The 27,074-nt window shown below is 39.1% G+C and overlaps 1 protein-coding gene across 2 annotated transcripts in view; it reads left to right on the top strand.

Annotated features, from left to right (window-relative positions):
* Chic1 (cysteine rich hydrophobic domain 1) overlaps positions 1-27,074 on the top strand; it is a 45,430-nt gene that overhangs the window by 4,539 nt on the left and 13,817 nt on the right. For both annotated transcript variants that reach the window (XM_042269679.2, XM_006991576.4), the window contains exons 2-3: positions 5,179-5,233; positions 13,456-13,611. In XM_042269679.2, coding sequence (XP_042125613.1) covers positions 5,179-5,233; positions 13,456-13,611 — 211 coding nt within the window. The remainder of the gene's footprint in view (positions 1-5,178; positions 5,234-13,455; positions 13,612-27,074) is intronic.

Genomic DNA, 27,074 nt, shown 5'->3' with positions numbered 1-27,074 from the left:
ACAGTCTCTCATTCCCTGTGAATCTTCAGTGCCCACCATAATACTTGTTTAAGTAAGTTCAATGACTATTGGTTCATTTTAGTGATAGTCTATGTCCATTGTTGTGCAAACTATATTACAGGACCTCAACAAATGTGAATTTGTTCAATCATGCTCTGAAGAGGACTTTATTCTGAGCTTAGATATATGTATATATAGCTGTAATAATATCATAATCCTAGTGATGAGGTATCACCACTCTCCAACTGATGGCATCACCGTTTCTCTATAAAGCTTTGTTAAGCTAGCTTCTGTGTGTAAGAGTACTCCAGTTTACTTGTATCATCTTAATAATTTTGGCCTTCCAGTTATTTTCACAAAATATGAATTTTAACATTAAATTACTTTTTTGTTGTTGTTGTTGTTGTTGTTTGAGACAGGGTTTCTCTGTGTAGCTTTGCGCCTTTTCCTGGAACTCACTTGGTAGCCCAGGCTGGCCTCGAACTCACGGAGATCCGCCTGCCTCTGCCTCCCGAGTGCTGGGATTAAAGGTGTGCGCCACCACTGCCCGGCCCCTAAATTAATTATAATATCATAAGAAACAGGGTGAAGCCAGGTGTGCATGGCGCACACCTTTAATCCCAGCGCTGAGAGGCAAAGGCAAGTGGATCCATGTGAATTAGAGGCCAGCCTGGTCTGCATAGTGAGACCTTGTCTCAAAAAAAAAGTATTACTAAATTAACTCTCACAGGTTTAAAACTGTAGAAACAAAACAATGAATGACACTAGCAAGTATAAAGTATTTCAAAAATGCTGTATATTTGAGTTATATTTTTCTTCTTTTTTAGGATAAATATTAGGGCACAGCGTATTGAAATCCAGAAAACAAATACATTTGATGAGACTTCCCCCCCCCTTGTGTTTATAAACATAAACACAACTCCTATTACTTAAAATGTGTGAATATCTGCACTTGCTAGAGTACCTATATAGAAGGTAGTTGAGATGATTGCTGAATTACCAGTTTTCCGGGAGTCTCACTAAAATTATTAGATATAGAATCAAAACTGATGGTTAAATTTATAAACAATACATTTCTACTCAAATTTACAGACACTTCTCAAATTAGAGAATGGCATACCTTTTCTGTTACCTGTCATTGAGAAATTACAGTCTGAATTAATGGGCTCAGAGAGAGGGCTTGACTAGTATGAGCAAGGCCCTGGGTTCATTCCCCAGCATTGAAAAGCATCAGGTGACTATTTTACAAAGCTTTAAGCTATCACGTAGTCTGGTAAGACATGGTTATTTCCAGAAGAAAGATCTAAGTGGAATAAAAAAAAAACTCTGTTTATATTATATGGCATTATTTTCCTTTTTCTTAGTACAGTAGAGTTCACTACATATAATTCAGAATCTGTATTATATTATTAAGTACACAGTTTTCTAGCAAAATAGTGGTTCTTGTTAGCAGAATTTGACTGCACTGATTCTTAACCTGAGCACATGAACTTTCATTTATGCAAGGTTTTAAATGATTGAAAAATAGTCATTTTTACAAGCATGGAAAGCAAGGAGTATAGGGAGGCATGGAAAAACAAGGAAAAGGATCCATCCTTCTTTGCCTTCATTTCCTATAATCCAAAGAATTGTTTCAAGAAATTAAAATGTAGGGGCATTGAAAACACTTAAAGAAAATTTAATCATTGACAACCACCAGCTTGGTCAACTTTAAACACATAATAGACGCTATATTTAATAAAGTCAATAAAATGGCTTATGAGTAGTTCCCAAGTGCCTCTTTGTCTAATGCTGACGAGTGCCACAGCTTGGCTAATGCCTATCACTGATGAGTTATGCATTAGTGTAACCTCTGTAGAGCCATGGTTCCTTTTTTATTTTTTCCAAGACAGTGTTTCTCTGTGTAGCCCTGGCTGTCCTGGAACCCACTCTGTAGCCCAGGCTGGCCTCGAACTCACACAGATCCACCTACCTCTGCCTCCTAAGTGCTGGGATTAAAGGCGTGCGCCACCACTGCCTAATTGAGCCACTGTTCTTAACTTCATAGTTTGCTTATGAAACAGAGATAAGGTGTTTATTCAGCAGCAGCCATTTCAATATATTTGTAGCTACTAAGCAAAACCCTCAGAATTAAGGTTTTTTTGAAGTAAGCACTCTTTTTTATATCCTCAGTGTTAAAGAAAGAAAATATTTAGGAAAGAAATCCTTAGTAAGGCTGGGCAGTGGTGGCGCACACCTTTAGTCCCAGCACTTAGGAGACAGAGGCAGGCGGATCTCTAAGTTCAAGGCCAGCCTGGTCTATAGAGTGAGATCCAGGACAGGCACCAAAACTACCCAGAGAAACCCTGTCTTGAAAAACCAAAAAAGAAAAAAAAAAAGAAATCCCTAGTAGGTGAGAACAGGATAGCCAAAATTATGAGAGTAGTGAGTCTGGTTTGCTTTCCATTATGTTTTGTTGTTTGATTTTTGAGATGAGTTGGCCTTGAACTTACTATCCTCCTGCCTCACCCTGGGATTATAGACATTTGCCATTATACCTGCTTCTTTATATTTTATGCTATAGATAAACAGTTGACCCTCTATATTCACAGGTTTAGCATAAATCCAACCATTTGCAGTTCAAAAAAAATATATGAAAAATACCATCTACGTTGAACATGCATGGAAATTCTCTTATTCTGTAAACAATATAGTATAGCAACCATTTGCATAGTAGTTGTATTAGCTATTACTAGGATGATTTAAAGAATACAAGAGGATGTACATGGGTTATGTGCAACTACTACTCCATTTTAATATAAGGAGCTTGGGGCTGCAGAGCTGGCTCAGCAGTTTACAGCACTTGTTGCTCTTACAGAGGACTCAGATTCAGCCTCCAGTACTCATATGGACACTCATAACCTTTAGTAACTCTAGTTCCAGGAGATCTGACACCCTTTTCCGACCTCCAAGGGCACCAGGCATGCACATGGAACACATACATACATGCAGGCAAAATCTATGCATAATGAAATCAAATAAGCATAAAATTTTTTAATAAAAAAATTAATATAAGGGACTTAAGTATCCAAGGATTTCTATGTCCAAGGTGGGGCTCAGAACTGATCTCCCACAGACACTGATATCTATATGTTGCTCATAAAGGAGATTTTTAAGAAGTAAAAATAGCTCAGTGGTAGAGTGCTTGCCTAGCAAGCACAGGGCCCTGGGTTTGGTCCTCAGCTGGGGGGGGGTTGTGTAAAAATATACTTCCTTTACCATTTTAATATACTTTTTATATTTTAGAAGATTCATTTTTACTCATTAAAAAAGAAAATTAGTAACTATTATTAATTTTTAGTTCTTACCACTTCTTAACTATGATAGGAGCTTGACTTTAGGCAAATCATTTAATTAACTGATTTTTTAAAATGATTTTTAATGCTAGGATTAAAGGCATGTGCCACCATGAATGTCAGCTTCCCTGTCCAAAAAATGGGAATGACAGCCCTTCTCTTGGCAGCCTTTAAGACTTTGCAGTAATGTACTTTCTTAGCACAGTGTCTAGCCTGGTAAGGACATAGTTATTGGCATGTGTAACCTGTTACTGCTTTTGTTTCATGGAGTTCTCAACACTAGTCTATTTTTCTTTTTGCTTACCTATCATCCACTGACATAAAATTGTTAGTTATTCTAACATGGAATTGTCTGACATTCCAAAAGTAACCTAAGTTATCCCTACTCAGTTCAACAAGCAAAGGCCTAGAAAGTTCCTTTTGACTTTATTACATACTGTAGTGAACAGACTGGAAGAGAAAACTTTAGAGCTGAGTATCTCTTTTTCTCAAAATGGTTGAGCAAATGAAAGGCATTTTAAAAGATCCTTTAATTGTCTGAAGAGTAACTGGTCACAAGTTATCAAAGTATAGTTCCAAAGTCTACATTAATTGGAAAAGAATACTTTTTTAACGTTTTTTAGAGACAGAATTTCTCTGTGTAGTCCTGACTATCCTGGAACTCATTCTGTAGACCAGGCTGGCCCGGAACTCACAGAGATCCTCCTGCCTCTGCCTCCTGAGGGCTGGTTCAAGGTGTGCATCACCACCGCCCAATCGAAAAGAATACTTTTTAAAAAAAAAATTGTACACATAGGCAAAAGTACAAAGAATAGCATAATTCATTCTCACATATCATCTATCATCCAAATCTAACAATTATCTACTAAAATGGATTTTAACAGAGAAACATTTTAATCAAAAATTATAACATGGGGGTGCTGGAGAGGTGGTTCAGCAGTTAAGAGGATGAGGTACTCTTCCAGAGGACCTGGGTTTGATTCCCAGCACCCACATGACAGCTCACAGCCACCTGTAACTCCAGTCAGTTCCAGGGGATCCAATACTCTTTTTCTGGCCTCCAAGAGTAATACACACACACACACACACACACACACACACACACACACACACACACACACACACACAATTAAAATATAAATAAAAATTTAAAATTATAACTACTGGCTATTTTTAGTCTCATGGATATAGTTAGAATTCCACTTTCATTTTTTTATTAAACAATTTTTTAACTTTAAATATATTCTGATCATATTCTTTCTCTCCCTCAAGGCTTTCCAGATCATCTCCCCCTCCTTACCCACCCAACTTTAAGTTCTTTCTCAAAAACAAACACGAGCCACGGTGGTGGCGCACGCCTTTAACCCAAGCACTTGGGAGGCAGAGGCAGGCAGATCTCTGTGAGTTCGAGGCCAGCCTGGGCTACAGAGTGAGTTCCAGGAAAGGACCAAAGCTATACAGAGAAACCCTGTCTCAAAAAAAACAAAAACAAACAAAAAACAAACAAACAAACATGAACCCAATACAGCAACAATTTTAAATTGCTTTCCTTAGATTTCTTTAACTGCTAATATTGACAAATAGTCAAAAATTTATTTTTTTAAGTGTGTCAAGTTTTATTTTGAACATAGCTTTTCAGTTTAGTGTTATTTATAGGACTTACATATGGATTTTAAAAATCCATTACTTGGCTTCAACTGGTATATACATCATAAAGTTGTGCATATTCTGGACATGTTTTTAAATCTGAAGATCAAAGAAAACTGCATGGGTTTATAACCTATTGGGAGAAAGGGTTAAATATGCTGAACAGAATAGATATTTTTCTGTCTTTGTTTTTAAGGTTTGGATTAAGCAACAAGTTTGATACGGAATTTCCCTCGGTTCTGACAGGGAAGGTAAGTGAGTTTGCTTTGAATTTTCCGATTCTAATGCACTGTGTTATGGTTTATTCAATGTTATGACAAATGCTTTGACTCACTGGTAATGAAGCCAAATAACAGGAGGCCTCCCTACTTGGAAGCTCTGCTCGCAGTGACTAAACAGTGTTACCATGACTACGAGCCTCTGGCCAGCTATTTTGTCTGTGTTTCTTAATGTCAGCCATTGTTTATTTACCTGCTCAGCTTTTCCAATGTCGCCTTTTTTGCCTAGCACAGGTAGCTGTAATTGTTTTCATTTAGATCTATAATTTTCAATATTTTATTGCCAGAGTTATCTTTGTAACTGAGTCACTATGATTTTTAAAGTGTTATGTGGCATGCATCATTTATTACAAATAAAAAGCACCACATTTTTGGTTAGATGTTTTTCTTCCTTTTAGACTGCATTTCTAGAATTGGACTCACAGCAATAAATAACTACCTTTTTATTTGCAGGTTTTTCTGTATTCAATTGTATAGACAAGCATTCTTGTTCAAAATTCAGACTTCCCAGGATTCAAACCTATAAGTATGGATTAAGTACAGCATGATGATTATAAATAATATTGTATTATATACTGAAAATTCACCAAATGAACAAATTTCAGATTTTCTAAAAGAAATGATAAATAACCATGTAAGGAGGTATGTTAGCTTGCTTGACTGTAGTAATTATCTCACTATGTATACGTACATTAAAATGTCATGTTGAGCTGCTGTGGTGGCACAGATCTGTAAACCCAGCACTAGCATTCGAGAGTCATGAGTTCCAGGCTAGCCTGGGTTACATAGTTAGACCTTGTCTCAAAAAAAGAAAAAAAAAAAAAACAAAGAATAAACACCACCACCACCAACAACAAAAAACCCACCAGCATATTGTACACTTGAAATGTTGCCCTTTTTTATGGTTTTTGTTTTTCAAGACAGGGTTTCTCTGTGTAACAGCCTTGGTTATCCTGGAACTCGCTCTGTAGACCAGGCTGGCCTTGAATTCACAGAGATCTGCCGCCCTCTGCTTCCCTAGTGCTAGGATTAAAGGCGTGGGCCACCACCGCCTGGCTGAAATATTGCCTTTTTTAAAGTTACTGTATTTGGAAAAATTCTCTTACAGAAATGCTAACTTTCAGTTTGGGGAGATGGCTCAGTGGGCAAAAGGTGCTTGTTCTGCAAGCATGAGAACCTGAGTTCAGATCCCCAGCACCCATATAAAAGTCAGGTACAATGATTGGCATTTGTAACCCAAATGCTGATAGCAAAAACAGACAGCTCCTGGGGAACACTCTCTGGCCAATTAGTTTCACAGAAATGATGAGTTCCAGGTTTACTGGGAGATCTGTCTCACAAAAATAAGGTAGAGAGTGAGAGAGCTTTGAAGACACCTGAAGTCAATCTCTGGCATCTACACTTGCCCAGGCAAGTGCGTGTACACACACACACACACACACACACACACACACACACACACACACACACACACATGCACGCACGCACGTGCACACACACACAGAGTGAGAGAGAGAAGAGAGAGAGAAGGAGGAGGAAGAAGAAGAGGAGAGAGGGAGAAAGAGAAAATCTGTTCAGTTTAAATGTTTGGCTTTGGTCTCTAGTATGCTCTACCTCCCTCTCCTAATCATTCAGAATACTTCACCAAGTGCAGCAGCAGCTTAAACTCTGATGTGTTTTATAAACATTAATAATAAACATTTTCTCCAAATGTGTAAAAAAAAAAACATGGAAATATCTCCTGAATAATAACATATTGGTAAGAACATGGTAGCTTTAATATTAAAAATTAAAGAAAATATAAATCAAAACATCTCCAATAGAAGATTTCTTTACATTTCCCTTAATGCTACTGCATGTATTGTCTGGCAAATTACATCCAGCTTTAATACTAGCTTAATTTTTTTTACATGTTTAAAATTAGGGACCTGGAAATTTCTGGCCAGGTGGTGGTGGTGCATGCCTTTAATCCCAGCACTTGGGAGGCAGAGCCAGATGGATCTCTGTGAGTTCAAGGCCAGCCTTGTCTACAGAGTGAGATCCAGGACAGGCACCAAAATGACACAGAGAAATCCTGTCTCGGAAAAAAAAAAAATAGGGACCTAGAAATTTCTAGAAAACTGTCAGTAAATATAGCTCCCAGGCATAAGCATTATCCATTTTTTTTTAATTAGCCAATTTTGTGTGCTGAAGTAATCTTTGGAATATCTTTTCACACCTCTTCATTCATTTTCAAACTTCTGGAACTAAAAATTCCATTGACCCATAAGATATTTACTAAAAAATACTAGGATTTTTAAAATCGGAATTGTAAGAATGATAAGCTGAATGCTGGGTGGTGGTGGCGGTGGCGGCGGCGGCGCACGCCTTTGATCCCAACACTTGGGAGGCAGAGGCAGGTGGATCTTTGTGAGTTCAAGGCCAGCCTGGTCTACAGAGTGAGTTCCAGGACAGGCACCAAAACTACACACACACAAAAAAAAAAAACCAAAACCCTGTCTCGAAAAACCAAAAAAAAAAAAAAAAAACAAAATAAACAATAGTAAGCTGCTTTTGGTATCCATTCATATAACCTAGATAATCTGGATGGGAGCTGTTCTTGAAAACATCCATTCTTCCCGCCCCCCCCCCATCTGTCTTTTTGTTTTTTAGAAACAGGGTTTTGTTATGTATTCCAAGCTGCCTGGAACTCATTATGTAACCCAAGATGATCTCAAACTTGTGGCAATCCTCCTGCCTCAGCTCTCTAATTGTTATGATTACAACAAGCATGAGTCACCATGCCTGGCTAAAACAGCTATTCTTTTCAGGTGACTATTTTTATAGTACACATCATACTGATGTGTGGCTGTATGTTCAAATTTTCTTATGTGTACATCGGTATACTTTGGGTAATGCAGAAATGATAGCGCAATGTTTTCTTAATGTGTGTTTGACAATGAGAAAAGCACTGGAAGTAATTCTGAAAGCCTGATGTTTCTTTGTTTGTTTTGTTGCTGTGGATTAAGCCCAGGGCCTTGCTCACACTAAGCATGCGCTCTACCACTGAGCTTCAGCTCTGGTTCCTGGAGGTCTGATTTTTCAAGTTCCATGTTAATGAATTAATCAAGCTTTATTTCCTTAATGAGATTTTTTCTCCAGTAGGTACTATTTCACTTGTATAGATTAGTGTGGATTATTAAACCATTTCTCTAATAACTGGGGGAAGGCCTTATATAAATATGAAAAACTAAATAAAAAGGTCTTAATTCCCAACTTAATACTCCTTGTAAACTGTCTTAAAATGGATAAGTGTAATACCTAACAGAAAAGAATTGCCCTTTATAAAACTCAGTCTTTTGGCATGAGTGAGATATTCCAAGTAGCTGACTTGAGTAAACAAAATTGCAGCGAATTAGGAAAATCTAAAAGGCCATTTTGTAAGTCCCACAACTCCATATTAACTTTTTGCTTCTTTTGTGTCAATTTTTGTAAGTGCAGAAGGGATTGTTTTCCCCATTTCACTAAAGATAAGTTCTCCTGACATGATAGGACAAGTCATGTAGGTAGGTATGTGAATACACACAGATACTCTGGTGACCAGAAAGGGAAACAGCCACATACATTTTAAAAAAGAAGTGAGAGCTTCCGGCCCTCCGCTTGAAGTCAAAAGCATTATGGGAGTGCACTGTGTAGTATTGGGAATGGTGAGCCATGAAAATTGCCCTCCTCTATTGTGACCCAATATGACAAGTGATTGCTATGCTTGTGTTCCTCACAATGAGGGAGGCGCATCGGTCCTGCTGGGCTTTGCTCCGATTTTCTCCTCAGTCCCCTGCATCCTGTTATAAAATATTATGGCCCTTTTCCCCACCTTCATGATGCTGTTTTCTTTTCTCTTTCCAAGAGAGTCAAAAGGAATGACGTGTTTCTTTACAGCCTACTGTCCGCTTAGGAAGTCCGAGGCTCCCAGCCGACATTCAATCCTGGAAATCCTCGCTTGTATACAAGTGAATGGGTCAAACGGCGCTAACTCGGCATCTCCACTTAACTAAACGTCTCTTCTCCCTGTGTAAAGCCGGGAGCTAGGCACTTCCCATTCCCCGTCCTACTTTATGACTTGTACTATTTATTACTCAAAGACAGGGCTTTTCCCCCAGAAGCCACTTGTGGCATCTTTTTAAAGTCCAAATGCAGACTGTAGTTGGTTGCTTGAGATTCTAGTGCAAGTTTTTCTTTTCAGTAGATTTGTCTGATGACCCAAAATTTGATTTCTCATTTTTAGTAACTTGAACATTTGAGTTTTAATGTGTCTATAGTAAGAGCGTATCTGTTAAAAGTAGAGGGTTTTGGAGAAGGAAGATTGCCAAATTTGAGGAGTGTTGTTTCATTTTCAGAAACAGGTAATGAAAGACAGTTTCCTAACAAAGTGCATACCGTGGCATGTAATTGATTTCATTGCCATGTTTCACATTGAAAGCCAGCTTTCCCCTCCCTCAGCTCTCTACCACTGTTCTTCCCTGTAGACAGAAACTTCTTGTCTAAAATTCTGTGTACACTGTTTTGTTCTTTTGGACATTTCTTTTTTGCTTGTTTGTTTTTGTTTTTCGAGACAGGGTTTCTCTGTGTAGCCCTGGCTGTCCTAAACTCACTTTGTAGACCAGGCTGGCCTGGAACTCAGAGATCCACCTGCCTCTGCCTCCTGAGTGCTGGGATTAAAGGAGTGTACCACCCCCACTCGGCTTCAGTCTGTTTTTACCACCCCCACTCCACCGCACCCCCAGCCCCTGGCTGGACAGATTCATTCATATCTCTGGTGTAACTCTTTACATTTAATTTTCTCGTCTGTATTTGCATACTTGTTTTTAAATGAAAGTTTAAATCATAATTGAAAACTCTTTTTCAACTATTTTCAAAGCTAGCAAGATGGCTCAGTGGCTAAAAGGTGCTTGCCACCAAGCCAGACAACCTGAGTTAGATCCTGAGAGCCACACAGTGGATGTAACAGACTCCTGCAGGTTGTCTGTCCTATATAGTTAGATAGATAGATAGGCAGACAGATAGATAGATGATAGATAGATAGATAGATAGATAGATAGATAGATAGATAGATAGATAGACAGATAGAGTAAATAAATGAATGAATAAATAAATAAATAAATTAATTAATTAATAAAATATAGCCAATATTTTCAAAATAAGCAAAGCTTTAAAAGATGGCAACACCGTAGAATGTCTCCTCATACTGCAAAGTGGTGCTTTACGGTCAGAGCTGGAAGTCAGGGTTAGAAAATGATGAGGAGGACACCAGAGATGCACTTATCTAGACAACTGGGATGTGTTTCCATGCTGCCAGCACACAGAGGTGAGTCACTGAGGACAAGAAAGGTCGCTGGCCTGTTTGGGAACAACCTTAAGGCGACAAACTGAGTGAGCCTTCACTGAAAAACCATTCTGAAATGAAATTATCATCAGCTGAGATGGAAAACATTTTGGGATTTTTTTTTAAATTTATTGTTATAATATGAAAGTGATTTCGTTCTTTTAAAAAATTGCCTACATCACAGAGTGACTACAGTTATTTATACCCAGTGGGGTTTTTTGAGGCGGGGAGGAATAAGATAGTAGGGAAAAGCCGTTCTCCGAGCACTCCTAGGCAGTGAGGTAAAGGGTCGTGTTTTTCAGAAAATATACATATTGTCAGGTCGATAGTGTTTAAGTGCTTAAAGAACACAAATTAAAACTCTTCTTTTGCCTGTAATCTCACCCTGAAGTACGGACAGTAGCTCCATTTGCTGAGTGTCTGATGTACGTTAGGTATTGTGCTAAGGAGCTTTATAGCTGTACCTCATTTGTTCTCCAAAGTTTCCTCACAGGAGGAACCCAGGTTACACAGTTTTGAGAGAGTAAAAATAAACACCTAAGGGAGGGAAGGACTCTGGCCCCTCCCAGAACTCTATGTGTCCCTTAGCTCAGGTAGAAGGTGAAGATAACTATTTTTTGAACTGTTTTCTTTCTCTAACGGTTACTTGGTTACTCAGTGATTCCCTGCCATGAGAAGGAAGTTAAATATTGCTGTTCGGGACAGATCAATTTTTAGATAGTGGCTAGGCACCTTGTTTTTTAGAAGAACGTCAAAGCACTATAAGCGAGCAAGTGGTAGGGCATCTGCTTAGTGTGGGCTGGCCCCCGGGTTCCAACCCAGCTTCCGAGAAGAAGGGAGAGGAAAGGAGCGGAGCAGGGGGAATATCTCTGAGAAAATCAAAAGCTGAAAAGCATTGGAATTTCCTTCAGAGTGTAGCAGATTATCCTTTTATTTATAATCGAATGTGCAACAAAACTGTGGTCTTTCCATACCCTTCTGATCAATCCCTTTGCCTTCAGAGAAATCAGGCAACAGCTTTTCTTTCTCTACATCTGACATGTGATTTACAGACTTTCAAAGTATTCCAACCAAGAAATTATTTCTAAGCTGGGACTTCCATTTCCGGTGACTATATAAAACAAAGACTATCAGGGTTCAAAAGATGGCTCAGCGGTTAAGAGCACTGGCTGCTCTTCTAGAGGACCTTTGTTCGATTCCCAGCACCCACATGGTGGCTCACAACCCTCTATAATGGGATCTGATGCCCTCTTCTAGCATAAAGGTGTACATGCAGATAGAGCACTCACAAAATACATGAATAAATTAAAAAATATAAAAAGACTATCATTTCACCTTTTATATGAGGAACCAGGATTCAGAAAAATTAAATGATTTTACCTGCAATTTTCTCAGACATGGCAACAACTAGAAGCCAAGCCTCCTGATTTGGCTTCTTAATGTTTTCTAATTTCAATTATAGAGCATACGTCTGTGGATGACTTTTCTATTTGCCCACAGAAATGTCAGTTCAGTAGAATTCTCGGTGCACAATAGCTGTCACTGTAGTATTACGTTTTGAACAGTGTAGATGGAGAATGAAGTCCATTTTCCCCATGTAAACAGAGTTTTAAGCTCTACTCTCTCAAAACTGGTCATTGTTAGCAAAAACAACCATTTCATGCACTGAGTAATTGACTTACGGGGACACAAACGGTTCTACTAGAGCGTATCTACTTAATGTTTTAATTGTGATGGTGCTGAATTGGATCTTTATAGCATCCATTAGTATGTCTGTTTGTGTGGATTCTGAGACATCTTTGCTAAAAAAAATTTAAAAAACATGACAAAGCAACTCCTCTAGTACAGCCTTCTATGTGGAAGAGTGCAGCTTTTAGGTTTGTGATGCAGGCATTGTCATGCGGCTTTCATTTCACAGCAGCTTATTTTTCTGCCAACATCCTAAGTTGAGTTTTCACAACAAAGGCTGAACTTTTCCTCTTGAATTTACTGTTTGCCAACTTTCTGAGTAATGCAGAAACGTGATTTCACTGAAAGCAGACTATTTTTAGTGTACCTTCGAATCATGTAACTTACAAGGGGAATTTTTTATATAAATCTTACACACTCCATGGGTCATGCTCGTGCCTTTGAATCGACGCTGTCATTTTTTATGGAGAAGCAACTGCTTGCAGGAACGGAGGTAGTAACTGGAAATACTGAATTTGTGTCAAGACTCTTCAACCTTCAAAACTCAGAGTGCTTAGGAATCGGATATGTACTGAGTACCAACAGACTGCTTTCAACATAATTACCAGATGTTATCTCTTGTTAATGTATTTCCCTGCAATTAGCAGCAAGTTTCGCTGTTATATTGCAGATTTGCCAGAATGAAAAGGTGTTAAGAGTTTATTTTTTTCAAAGTAACTCAGGATTATTATCAAAGACTATTTTTAATTCCATCTCCTCTGGTTAGTAGTTTGGGTTTTCTTCTTGTCTAATGCTTCTAACCATAACTCAGCTTTCAGTTGGGGTGCCTGAAGACTGTGAGTACCATTGCCTTAACAAGAATATCTGCTAACAAAAGTGCTTGATTGATGGGTTTCCCTTGCTATCACCCGGGTTGCTTTTAGTTGATTGTTGGTCATTTCAGAGCATTGTGGGTATGACATGAAATTCTACAACCATGAAATCATATTGCTTCACTCAATTATGTCTTCCAAGAGTATGTGATACAGATTTATGGAGAGAATATATTGAGACATTGAAATGTTTCTGATAAGACATTTTCCTTAGGATTGGGGGTAATAGGAAGCTGTCCACAAACTCATAAAGTTAGTCCCCCCTGTTTTAGGTGGCTCCAGAAGAATTTAAGACCAGCATTGGCCGTGTGAACTCATGTCTGAAAAAGGCTCTCCCAGTCAATGTGAAATGGCTGCTGTGTGGATGTCTCTGCTGCTGCTGCACCCTGGGGTGCAGCCTGTGGCCTGTTATTTGTCTCAACAAAAGAGTGAGTATAACCAGGCTATTGTACAACAATAAAAAGAGCTGCCATTTATTGGATATTTATTATGTGTTAGAACTGTTTCCATTTACTTTACATGATTTATGTAATTCCCATAACAATGCTGTCCTTATTTTAAGCTGAAGAAACTCTGGGAAGAGAGAGTGAGCCACTTGTTCAAGCCTTTATCAATACTTTATCACTTAATATGAGTTTCCACCACTTGAAATAAATGCAGTGTAATTGAATGTACTCAAGTAAATATATATGGATTGCTTTTTTAATAAAGAAAACCCAAAAGGATGACTTAAATAGTTCTGAGCTACTGATACACCAGGAGAGCATCTTTGGCTCTCTGAAGCCCATCAAAAGAACCAGCAATCCTCAAAGGTGGAGAAAGCCCTTAGCTTTGAACATGTCACAGTAACTTTCCAAAATAACCTTTTTAGTTGTGTCATGAATTTAGGACACTGCCTTAATTTTGTCTTCTTTAAAATTATATTTTTATTTCAGGACTGTTTTCCTCAGTGGGAAGACATCTTTGAAAAATCTGACTAATGGGCTAGGAATATAGCTCAGTGGTAGAGTGCTTGTCTAGCCCATGTGAGGCTCTAAGTTCACTTCCCAGAAATGGAAATAAAAATGTAATTAAAGGGCCTGGAGATGGGTAAGAGTATTTTGTGTGCAAGTGTGAGGACCTGAGACAGAAGGCTCACTGGCCATCAGCTTCCCTCCAGGGTCAACAAGAGCTTCTGTCTCAAGGAACAGGACATCCTCCTTTGACCTCCACAAGCTCACACAGGCACATGCCTTTACATACTCACCACATGCATGTACACACACACACACACACACACACACACACACACACACACACACACACACACAAATTAAATTGTTATTAAATCCAAACACCCATTTTACCTAAAGTTCTTTGCCTAGTACCTACTGATGTTTTGTTTAAACTTGTAAATAATAATTGGTCAACTAAATCAGATACAGCATTGTAAGTTGAAAATATTCTCAGGAAATATTCATTTTATCTTGCATTTTCTCTTAAGCTCTTTCATGATTACTTCAAAAAGACAGATAATAAAATGTTGTCAGCTTTATGACTTTTTTCCCCTTAACCTAGAGCTCTGTGATGGTAGACAGGAGCTCTACCACCAAGTCATAGCTCCAACCCTTGTTTTTATTTTGAGACAGGGTCCCATTAAGTTACCAAGGCTGATTTTTTTGAGACAGGGTCTCACTGTGTAGTCCTGGCTAGTCTGGAACTCACTATGTAGATCTGTCTGCATCTGCCTTTGCCTCCTGAGTGCTGAGATTAAATATTCACACTCCCACACCCCTGGCTGGGGCTGATCTTAAACTCCCTCTGTGGCCCAGGGAGGCCTTGAGCTCCTGGTCTTTGTGCCTTAGCCTCCTTAGCAACTGGGATTATAGACATGCGTCACCAAGTCCAGCTCCCCTATGACGTTTTAAATGGAAAAATTAAGCACTTTACTGATTCCCTGGTGGTTATTAAAAACACCAGTAGATCAGAGCTTTGCTTTAAATACAGTTTAATGTGTTTGTCAAAGCAGGTATTTTCAACTGGCTTTGTATAAGTTTAAAAAAGCAAAGCTGACAGCATAAAATTTTTAATTGTGTCTTTTAGAAGTTACAATCAATAACTTGTACCCCACTATTTTAAAGCTTCAATGTGAATTAATCATGATTTGGATTTCCCATCACATAAATATAGCCAGTCTCAATTCCTTAGAAACAAGATTTTTGGTTTTAATGTTACCAAGAATGTTTTTCTTCCATGATTTATGTATGCTTTTGTCTATCTCAGTACCTGCACCAGAGGGTCTGAAAGATTTTTTTTTCCAGTCATGTGTTTCTGCTCTGAGTATTTCTAGTAGGCTATTCAACGAAAGCTGAGATGATGCTGATTCTCTGATATCTTTCTTTCTGCCATTGCTTTGGTTAACTAAGAGTTTATACTGGAGCCAGCAGGATAGATAGCTCAGCTAGTAAAGGTGATTGGTGCCAAGCCTGATAACCTGAGTTCAATCTCCAGACCCACATGGAGAAGAGAGAACCAACTCCCACATATTGTCTCTGACCTCCACATGCATGCATTCTCTCTCTCTCCTCTCTCTCTCTCTCTCTCTCTCTCTCTCTCTCTCTCTCTCTCTCTCTCTCTCTCTCTCTCTCACACACACACACACACACACACACATACATCTTGCAATTTAAAAAACAATCATTTATGGGACTTGAGACATGGTTCAGAGTTTAAAAGAGTTTACTGCTCTTCCGATGACCCAAGTTCAAGTTTTAGACCCATGTCAGGAGGCTTGTAACTCCAGTTCCAAGGGATCTGGAGTTTTATTCTGGCCTCCATGGGCACCCTCACAAACATGGCATACATACACACACATTTTTAAAGATAAAATAATAAATCTTCAGAAATGACAATTCAGGCTGGGGATAAAGTAGAGTGCTTACTGCACATGCACAAAGCCCGAAGTTCAATCCCCAGCACCACATAAACCAGGCCTGGTAACACACGTCTAACCCCAGCACTTGAGGCGAAAGCAGTAGGAGTGAGGTTGAAGGCTATCCTTGGCTACATAGTACATTTGAGGCCAGGCTGGGCTACATGAGACCCTGTCTAAAAAGATCCTTTAGTGTATATTTGCAGACCATTACCCCAAGAGCCAAACCACCCCTCTATATTGTTGAACATTTAGAATAATTCTCAGCATTTAAAAAGTAAAATACTTAAACTAGAGATATAGACCAGTGAGACAGCCCTTGCCTAGAGTGTGTGAAGTTTTGGATTGTACCCATGGCACCTCATTAATTAATTAACTAGTTTTAAAAGAAAATTTGTGCTATACAGCCAGTTTCTCCTTTTAAGCTAGAGACCTGAGAAGACTGGACTTGAGTGAGAGTCCACTGTAGCCACGAAGGTACGTGGGTCCAGTGAGTTTCGACTTACCCCCTCTTACATGAACCACGCACGGAAGCAGCTATGGTTTCACGTTCGGCTTTGAGACCTGCTCATGTCACCACCCTTACATATGAAATTACTTTAAACCTTTCCTGTTTTTTACTTTGAGCCTTGATAAATTGAGAGGGCTATTTCGAAGGGAAGATCTATTCTCATAATACAAATATGATGATGTTTTATGAGGTAGAGCTTGTAATTACCATCATACTTGATTCTGTGTCTGTGGGGTTTTATTTAAGTATTTAAATAGAGAGTAAAAACGAAAGCCCTACCCATACATCATGTCATGTAGAAAAGGAATTTGGCTTTGTTGGGAAAGACAAATAGTTCTATCTGCAATTTGTATTCAAGCATCTTATTTGTGTTTTTCACAGAGTACATGTGTGCTCTTATGCAAAAAACACATGAAGCTATTCTATACAATGCTATAACTGAGATGTAACCTGTCTTTGAAGCTTTTGGGGGTGTTTTTTGAGACTGTGTCCCCTATCCCAGGCTGGCCTTGAACTGACTATGTAGTTGAGGATGGCCTTGAACTTGTGATCCTGCATCCACCTCCTGAATGCTAAGATTATAGGCTACTATAGTACTACTAGGCCTAGTGTATATAGTGCTGGGAATGGAACCCTGGGCTTTCAAGTGCATGTTGGGCAAGTGCTATAGCAACTAAGTTAACATTCATAGGTCCAACCACTATCTTTTATCTTCTGCTGAACTTGAATCATTTGCCTATAGTCATATATAAGAAAATAATTGTGTTTATAACATATAAATAATATGAAGGGTTAATGAGTGTGCTCCCCCACCTGCTTTTTGGTCAGCTTTACTGGCTAACAGCTGTACTCCATAAGGTTTTATTTTCTTTCTTTTTTGAGATGGAGTCTTACTGTCTAGCCCTGACTGTCCTAGAACTCACTATGAAGACCAGGCTCACCTCAAATTCACAGAGATCTACTTGTCTTTGATTCTTGAGTGCTGGCATTAAAGGCGTGCACTACCATGCTCAGCTGTGTGTAAGATTTTCATCTGCTTTCCAGAGTACAGTAGTTAATACTGAGCTAACTTGATACACAGTCAGTCGGAGAGTCACCCATCCAGTAATTTTTCAAATACCTTTTTGACAAAGAATTTACATATCATGAAACTTACTCATATTAAGAAGATGAACCATGTGGCTGGAGAACGTGCTTAGCAGTTAAGAGCACTGGCTGCTCTTCCAGAGGAGCTGGGTTCAATTCCCAGCACCCACATGGTGGCTCACAACCATCTACAGTGGGTTCTGATGCCCTCTTCTAGTGTGCAACATGCACACAGAGCACTCATATATGTTAAACACATAAATAAATCTTTTTTAAAAGATGAATCATTTAGTTTTAGTATATTTACAAATAGTGCTTGTGTGACCATTGCTACACAGTCTAACTTTAGAACATTTTCTTCATTTTAAAAGGAAATCTTGGGATCATTTGTAGTGAGTACAGATTTCTCCCCAGTCCCCTCCCAATCCCAAGCAAGTTTCAATCTACTTTCTCTCTCATGTTTCCTTTACATTACTTTACATTTTTCGTATTTATATTTTTCATAAATATAAAATTATATTTATAGTATAAATTTTTATATTGTACTTTATACTATAAATATATTTTTACTTTATAAATTTATATTTCCTTTATATTCCTACATATTACTTCATGGCTGCCTTTGAAACCAAGAATAATTGCTTTTATTGGGTAGAAACACATACAAAACTTGCCTGTGAAGTGACTTTCAAGTATATAATTCAATGGCATTAAAACTATTAACACTGTCATATAGCCATCAATCACCATTCTGCAGTTCCAGAACTTTTTTATCATCTCCAAGGAAAAACCCCATGCCCATTAAGCAGTCCTTCTCCATTTCTCATGGCCCCAGGAAGTTAAGAAGTGCTCCCTCCTCTTTATCTTTCAGGAGTTTTAAAAGAATTAATATTAATTCTGAAATGTACTTGGGAGACTGTACCATGAAAGACTGGGACTTACTGTGTTGGCAACAGTTTGATTTGCATGCACTCTCTTGACTTGGCTTAGTCAGATTTACTCAGGCTTATTCAGATTTTGTATTTTTTAATTATTTTTTTTAACATCTCAACCAAAGTTTCCCTCCCTCCTCTCCCAGTCCCTCCCCAAATGGAGTCAATTTTAGGAATGTGTTCTCTTTGTCTAGGTTATATAGGTTATCTGCATAGCATTCTTCTTGTATCCTCCCCTGATCCTCATTCCTATAAGGTTGATCGTAAAATTCCTGGCTCAGTCATTTGAGTCTTCTCATGTCACTAGATGTTTAGCATATTTGTCAGTATGTTCAAAGACAGGATCTTTTGGTGTTTTGTTTTGTTCCTACTCTTTTTTTCTCTTTGTCTTTCTTCCAATGCCTTTGGATTTAAGTTGCTCGCTTTTCTAATTCCTTAAGGTATGAATTAGGTTATTGATTTGAGACTAGCCCTCTTTTTTCCTACCGTCGTGTATAGTTCCTTTTCCCTCTAAGCATTGCTTTAGTTGCAGCCTCTAAGTTTAGCTTGTAGTAGTTTGTTTTCATTCACTATTTTCTGCTTTGCTTGTGGGTTCTTTGGACTATTCATTGCTTCAGGATATGGTGTTTAATTTCTTCCTTTGTGAATTTCTTTGTTGAGCTGCATAGTTGTTTTGTCCATTATTGAAAGTAGGATATCAAAGTCACTATTGTTCTAGAATTACCTAATTCTCACCTTAGTCAATTTTTAAACATTCTTTTTAATTTTTTTATTGTATGTATGTTCATAATAGTTAAGTCTTCTTGATAGATTTAGTCTCTGATTTATCAGCTTACATTATTAGTGATTGAACATTTATGTCTTCACCAGATTCGTTATGTTGAAGTCCTAACCCCGAAGGATAGAGTCTTTATGAGATTATTGCCCTTATATGAAAAGACCAAAGAGTTCTCTCTCCCCATCCTCCACCCACTTTGCCTCTCCATCTCTGTCTCTCCTTCTGATATGAAGAGACATATAAAGCAAGCTCTCAGAACTCTAGCAAGAAGCCCCTCACCAGAACTCAACCATGCTGACTTCTTGATCATAGATTTCAAGCCTCCAGAACTGGGAGATACAAATTTCTGGGTTTTTTTTTTCCTTTTACTGAAAATAGATACTGTATTCTTTTTGTTGCATAATATATCCTGATTATGATTTCCCCTCCCTTTACCCCTCATAGTTCCTCTCTACCTCCCCTCCCATCCGGATCCACTCCCTTTTCTGTTTCTCATTAGAAAAAGAACAGGCTTCTAAGAGATAACAAAACATAATAAAATAAGATAGAACAAAATTATCACATTGAAGTTGGACAAGACAAACCAACAGAAGGAAAAGGGGCCAAGAGAAGGCACAAGAATCAGAGACCCACTCATTCACTCACTCAGGAATCCCATAAAAACACTAACCTGGGCAGCTATACAAATTTAAACCAGTGTATGCAGTTTTGTTACACTGTCTGAACAGTTTAATTCATGTGTGTGTATATATGTATTGTCTATCTTTTTTTTTTCATTTGTATGTTGTTCTTTTCCTTTTACTCAAAGTCTACTGTGCCCTCAGAAGGTATTGGATGTCCTGGAACTGGAGTTATAGATGGTTGTGAGCTGCCATATGAATGCTGAGAACTGAACTCAGGTTCTCTGCAAGAACAAGTGCTCTTAACTTCTGGGCCATCTCTCCAGCCCTTGTCCTTTTACTTTCAATCTATTTGTCTCTAGATCTAAATTTAGTGTCATGTAGACAATATATAGACAGGTCATACCTTTAATCCATTCTGAAAATCTCTTCATTTTCATTGAGAATTTAATCTGTTTACTTTTAAGGTAACTAATGACAATGTATTAATGTGTTGATGCTTTGGTAACAAAATATCACAGACAAGATGACTTAAACAACTGAAATGTATTTCCTCATAGTTCTGGATTCTAGGAGCCCAAGATGAAGATGTCTCCAGCATCTGTGCATGATGGAGCACACCTTTAATCTCAGCATTTGGGAGGCTGAAGCAGGCATATTTCTATGAATTTCAAGGGCTGCATAAAGTTTTATGGCTAACCAGGGCTACATAATGAGTGAGACCCTATCTCTTGATTTAAAAAAAAAATGTCTCCAAAAGGATTGTTTTTCTGAGTCTTTTGGGCAGTTAATTACAGTCTTGTCCCTGCATATTCACATGTCTCTCTGTGCATGTCTGATTCCTAATCTCTTCTTCCTATAAGAATCCCAGTCAATAAATTTATAAACTCAAGTTCCATTTGCTTTTGGGACACCATCTTACAAGGACTCCAATTTGCAGTAAGGCTCATTAAGGAAGGGAATGGCTCAGTTGCCTCTAGCCTACTGGCTATGGGTGGGTTAGGACTTCTGTTGGTCTTTTCTGTGTCGAACACACAGATTGCAAGCCCAGCACCACTTTGAGATCTTTGGCAGCAGTTAACTCTGCAGCTCACACACAATTGAGCCTGTATGATAATGAGTATTCAGAGACAGGTAATTCCTGGGGCGGCACTCACCAACCTAAGACAGAGAGCCTATGTGGCCTGGGCAGGTGTCTCCATGACGGGTAAGGTTACCTGCTGACATCCCACGCAACCTAAGTCAGAATCTCATTTTTTAGTAAAAGGGGGACCTGTAGGTCCCTGGCCCCCATTTTGGGTAACTGTTGTCTTGCTTGCTGACCTTGACCTTGATATCCTCCTTATGTTAATTCCCTGCCAGGTTCCACCCTCCTGAATGCTTAAGGGAAGTTCCTTGTCTGTGTATCCTGCATAATGGGCATTAACAGCTTAGATGCAAGATTGTAAAATATCGGTAGCGAACTTCTGCCCTTCGGGGTTCTCCCATTGTGCTGTAAGCCTGTATTTAAGACCTCCTCCCTCCTTCAATAAATGGCATTCAGCATTAAAAAAAAAGAATTCCAATTATAACCAGGTATGGTGCCTTATACCTGTAATCTCAGCACTCAAGAGGTAGAGGCAGGAGGATCAGGAGTTCAAGGCCAGCTTCAGCTACCTAGCTAATTTGATGCTAACCTGGTACCCTGTCTCAACAACAACAAGGCAAACCAATCATTATATTATACCACACCAATAAGACCTCATTTGAACTGAACTACATCCTTTAATTCCCTATCTCCACATACAATTGCTTTATAAGATACCGGGGGTTGAGACTTCATGAATTTTCAGAGAATAGAATTCAGCTTATAAAGATCTCCTTTTTCAATTTTGCTATTTGTTTTTTATCTGTCATACTTTTATTGTCACTCAATTCCTCTGTTACCTCCAGTGGTGGTTTGAATGATAATATCCTCCATAAGATCAGATGTTTGAGTACTTTGACCTCAGTTGGTGCCACTGTTTGAATAAGTTTAGGAGGTGTGGTGTAGCTGAAGTTTTCCTGGTCCTGCCTGGCTTCCGTGGCCCTGTAGCCGCTTGGACCCAAGTAAACACACAAAGGCTTATATTAATTAAAACTGCTTGGGCATTAGCTCTGGCTAACTATTGACTAGTTCTTACATTTAAATTAACCCATAATTCTTATTTATGTTTAGACATATGGCTTGGTACCTTTTCTCAGTACTGCCTTCACATGTTGCTTCCTCTGTGTCTGGCTGGTGACTCTTGACTTAGCCTTCCTGTTCCCAAAATTCTCCTCTCTGCTTATCCCACTTATACTATACTTCCAGCCTGGCTACTGGCCAATTAGCATTTTATTTATCAACCATATCAGAGCAACACATTCACAGCATGAAGAAAGACATCCCCAGCAGTGTGGCCTTGCTGAAGGAAGTATGTCACTGTGGGTGGGCTTTGACGTTTCATTCCCAGTTCTCTACTCTGCGCTTATGGGTCAAGATGTCAACCCTCAGCTTCTTGCACCTGCCACCATGCCTTCCCTTTGCCATCATTGAGTCTAACCTTCTGGAACTGTAAGCCCAAATAAACTCTTCTTTAATTTGCCTTGGTCATGGTGTTTTATTGCAGCAGAAGTAATCTTATTGCAGCTCCTTATCTTATGTATAACTGATTTTTGTTGTGAAGTATTGTTTGGTTTAATTTTCATGTTCTGTGATAAAATACCTGACAAAGGCAACTTAAAGAAGGAAGGAAGGATTTATTTTGGCTCATGAGTTCAAGGAATATAGTCCATCGAGTCAGGGATGACATGGTGTTGCAACTCTGTCCATGGCATCAAGAATTTGCAGGTTGAGCCAGACAGTGTGGCACCTTTAATCCAAAGCACTCAGGAGGCAGAGGCAGGTGGATCTCAGTGAGTTTGAGGCCAGCCTGGTCTGCAAAGTGAGTTCCAGGACAGCCAGAATTGTTACACAAAGAAACCCTAACTCAGAAAAAGGAGGAGGAGGAGGAGGAGGAGGAGGAGGAGGAGGAGGAGGAGGAGGAGGAGGAGAATTTGCAGCTCATTCATGGCATGGTTGATCAGGAAGTAGAGAACTCAGGTCAGAAGCATGACCAGGCTAGACCCTTCGAAGGCCTACCTCAGTGACCCACCTCTTTCCCCAAAGGTTCCACAACCTCTCAAGACAGCAACATTAGCTGGGGATCAAGGGTTCAAACACATGAGCCTACAGGTTCATTTCACATTCAACAACCATGTATCTTCTGATTTCTTTTTGTGTATATTTTTTGTTATTTTCTTATTGGTTCCAATTAACCCCAATGCTGTGGAACAGTCCTTATCTACACTATGAATATGTATTACTCTCACTGATTAATAAAAAGATGACAGGCTGGTAGCTGGGCAGGAAGTTAGGTGGAAAAGCCAAACTGAGAATAATGGCAAGAAGGAGGGTAGAATGAGGGGGCGGGGAGACACCAGCCAGCTGCCCAGAAAACAAGACGTGCTAGAGGAATAAAGCCACAAGCCATGTGGCAATACATAGATTAATAGAAAAGGATTAATTTAAGTTGTAAGAGCTAGTTAGTAACATGCCTAAGCTATCAGCTGAGCATTTACAATTAATATAAGCCTCTGTGTGGGTAATTTGGGAAGCAGCTACCAGGTATTTAGGAACAGGCAGTCAGGACAGGAAACGTCCTTTTACATGCCAACCTTATAACACACTAGTTTGACTAAATACCGTTTAGCTTTAATAGTTCACAGACTCTGCTCCTATGTATGTCCTCACCTCTGCCTTTATGTTGTTATTGTCCCAGGTTACATCTTGAATATTATGGGCCCATTAATACAGATAGATAAATTTCATTTTATGATTCATCTTCTAAATCCAAAGAGAAGTTACCAACTAAAATGCAACAGAACTGTTTTTTTTTTAAATATGTATTCATATCCTTGGTATTTTATTGGTGGTATCATTTCATTTTAACTTAAAGGACTCCCTTTAGAATCTCTTAACAGGCATGCCGTTCATATGATAATGAGCTCCCTCATCCCTGTTTGTCTGGGGATTTTTTAAATTTCTCCCTTTTGTGAAAGGATAATTTTTTTTAGACATAGAATTTTGGGTTGACAATTTTTCTTTCAGCACTTAAGATATATCAGCCCAGTGCCTCTGACCTTCCTGGCCTCTGATGTGAAATGAGTTGTTCATCTCATGGCAGCTCCCTTGAAACAGATTACTTCTCTCTAGCTGCATTCAAGTTTATGTTTTTGTCTTGTATTAGTTTTATTACACATTGCCTTTTTACTTAGAATTCATTTGGTCTCTTAAGAGTGTGCTTAGAATTCATTCGGCCTCTTAAGAGTGTAGCTGAAATTTTCCTGTGTCCTGGCCTGCAGTCAAATCTCTCTCACCCACCAGTCCCGCAGCCGCTAAGACCCAAGTAAACACACAGAGGCTTATATTATTTACAAACTGTATGGCCATTAGCTCAGGCTTATTACTGACTAGCTCTTTCACTTAAACTCAGCCCATTTCTGTTAATCTATTATTGGGGAAAATTATAAAGGCCACTCCACGTAGTTAAAAGGAAGATTTATTTAGTGGATGACTTACAAATGAAGGAATGGATAGGTCGCGGGGGTCTGGGGAAGGCGTATCACAATCCAGCGGTGTTCTCCGGAGCTCTGCACAATCAATCTCCACCATCCAGGGTCCAGGCGCAGAGAGCGCGCCCAGAGAGAGCGCTTGCCCATCCAGCTCTCAGGTTTCCAGCACCCCCTCTCACCCCGCCTCGTAGGCGTGACAGTTGCCAGAGTCTCAATGGGGGTTGGAGCTTCCAGATCCAAGCTGGAATGGCTACCCACTACATCTCCCCCTTTTTGTCTAAATAAGAAGGTTCTAAACTAATACAAGACTATATACAAAGGAATGGTTATCTATTGGGGAAAATTATAAAGGCCACTCCACGTAGTTAAAAGGAAGATTTATTTAGTGGATGACTTACAAATGAAGGAATGGATAGGTCGCGGGGGTCTGGGGAAGGCGTATCGCAATCCAGCAGTGTTCTCTGGAGCTCTACACAATCAATCTCCACCATCCAGGGTCCAGGCGCAGAGAGCGCGCCCAGAGAGAGCGCTTGCCCATCCAGCTCTCAGGTTTCCAGCACCTCCCCTCGCCCCACCTCGTAGGCGTGACAGTTGCCAGAGTCTCAATGGGGGTTGGAGCTTCCAGATCCAAGCTGGAATGGCTACCCACTACAATCTATATGTCACCACGTGTTCCATGGCTTTACCTGTGTGCCATTACATGCTGCTTCCTGGACAGTGGGACATCCCACAGCATAAGAGTTCTCTGTTCTTCTTAATAAATTCAAATTAATGTGTACTGTCACTTGGTTTAGGCTTTATAAGCTTCCTAAGTGGGGCTGGAGAGATGGCTCAGTGGTTAAGAGGATTTGCTCTTGTAGAGGACCCAGGTTCAGTTCCCAGCACCCACATGACAGCTCACAATCTTCCATGTTCTATAACTCCAGTTCTAGAAGGTCTGACACCCTCTTCTGTCCTTCTCAGGCACCAGACACAACTATGGTACATATGTATTCATGCAAGCAAAACATTCATACACAGAAAATAAAAATTAAAAACTTAATATCCTTAGCCTGTCTTATAAGTCTTTACACAGTAGATAATGTCAGTTTTTATTGTGTGTGTTTGATTTTACTAGCATTTATTTTCTAGATGTATTTCATGTTTAATTACATGCAGGGCAGTTAGTATACACATGAATACAGGAACCCACACAGCCCGGAGGCATCAGATCCCCCTGGAGCTAGTTATAGGCAGTGCTGAGCTTTGAGATATGGGTGCTGGGAGTCAAAATCAGATCCTATGGAAGAGCTACAAGCACTCTTAACCACTGAGTTAAGAGTTAGTATATTTATTATATATAGTTAGTTAGAGTTATTATATAACCAACCCAGTTAGTATATTTCTTAAGCAATATTAGGTTTATGGAATAAAATGAGCAAAAATACAGAAGTCTCATAAACCTGTTATCCCCTACTGTTGGCATCTTGTGTTAGTGTGATGCCATTTTTATAATTGATGAGCCAGTGTTGCTACATTATAATTAAGTCAAGTTCATGGTCTCCATTAGGGTTCATTCTGTAGTCTACATTTTATGGGTTTTGACAGCTAATTATTCTGTCATCACAGTGTCATACAGAATAGTAGTTTCACTGCCCTAAGTATCTACTGTATTATACCTGTTCCTACCTCTCTCCCACTTCCAAATCCTGTGCAGTCACTGAATTTTTGTCTCTAATGTTTCTGTTTCTTCTAGAAACATATGCTTAAAGTTATTTCAGATAGTCTTTTTATGCTAGCTTCCTCCACTTAACCAGTATATATTTAAAGTTCTTTAACTTTTTTTTTTTTTGGCTTAGTAGCTCATTTCACCAGATCTATCCTTGGTGGTCACTGGATGATATCACTCAGTTTAAGTATACCATGCTTTGTTTATCATCTGTTCACCTATTGAAGGTCATTTTAGTTTCTTCAAGACTTGGCAATCGGGGTTGGGGATTTAGCTCAGTGGGTTTGGTCCTCAGCTCTGGAGGAAAAAAAAGACTTGGCAATCATAAAGGTGAGTGAGCAGATCTTTGAAACTCATTTGAATAAGTACCAAGAGGGGTGACACTGATCATTCAGTAGGAGTATGTTTAGCTTTGAAGGAAACTGCCAAACTGCCTTCCATAGTATCAATCCATTCTGCATTCCTACAAGCAGTGAATACAACTTTTCTTTCTCCACATCATCATCCCCAGCATTTGGTGGTGTCAGTATTTTAGATTTTGGTCATTCTAACACATGTTCAATGATAGTTCACAATTGGTCTGATTTCCAGTTCTACAGAGCATATGACATTGAGCAGATTTGTGTGTGTGTGTGTGTGTGTGTGTGTGTGCTTACTTGCCGTTTATGTATCTTCTTTGAAGAGGGCTCTATTCATAATATCTGTCTGTTTGGGAATTTGGTGGTGGTGGT

The sequence above is a fragment of the Peromyscus maniculatus genome, chromosome X, assembly GCF_049852395.1.
Source record: "Peromyscus maniculatus bairdii isolate BWxNUB_F1_BW_parent chromosome X, HU_Pman_BW_mat_3.1, whole genome shotgun sequence".
NCBI classification, from domain to species: Eukaryota; Metazoa; Chordata; class Mammalia; order Rodentia; family Cricetidae; genus Peromyscus; species Peromyscus maniculatus.
The sequence above is the reverse complement of the archived record's forward strand: the minus strand, read 5'-3'. Positions and strand labels throughout refer to the sequence as shown.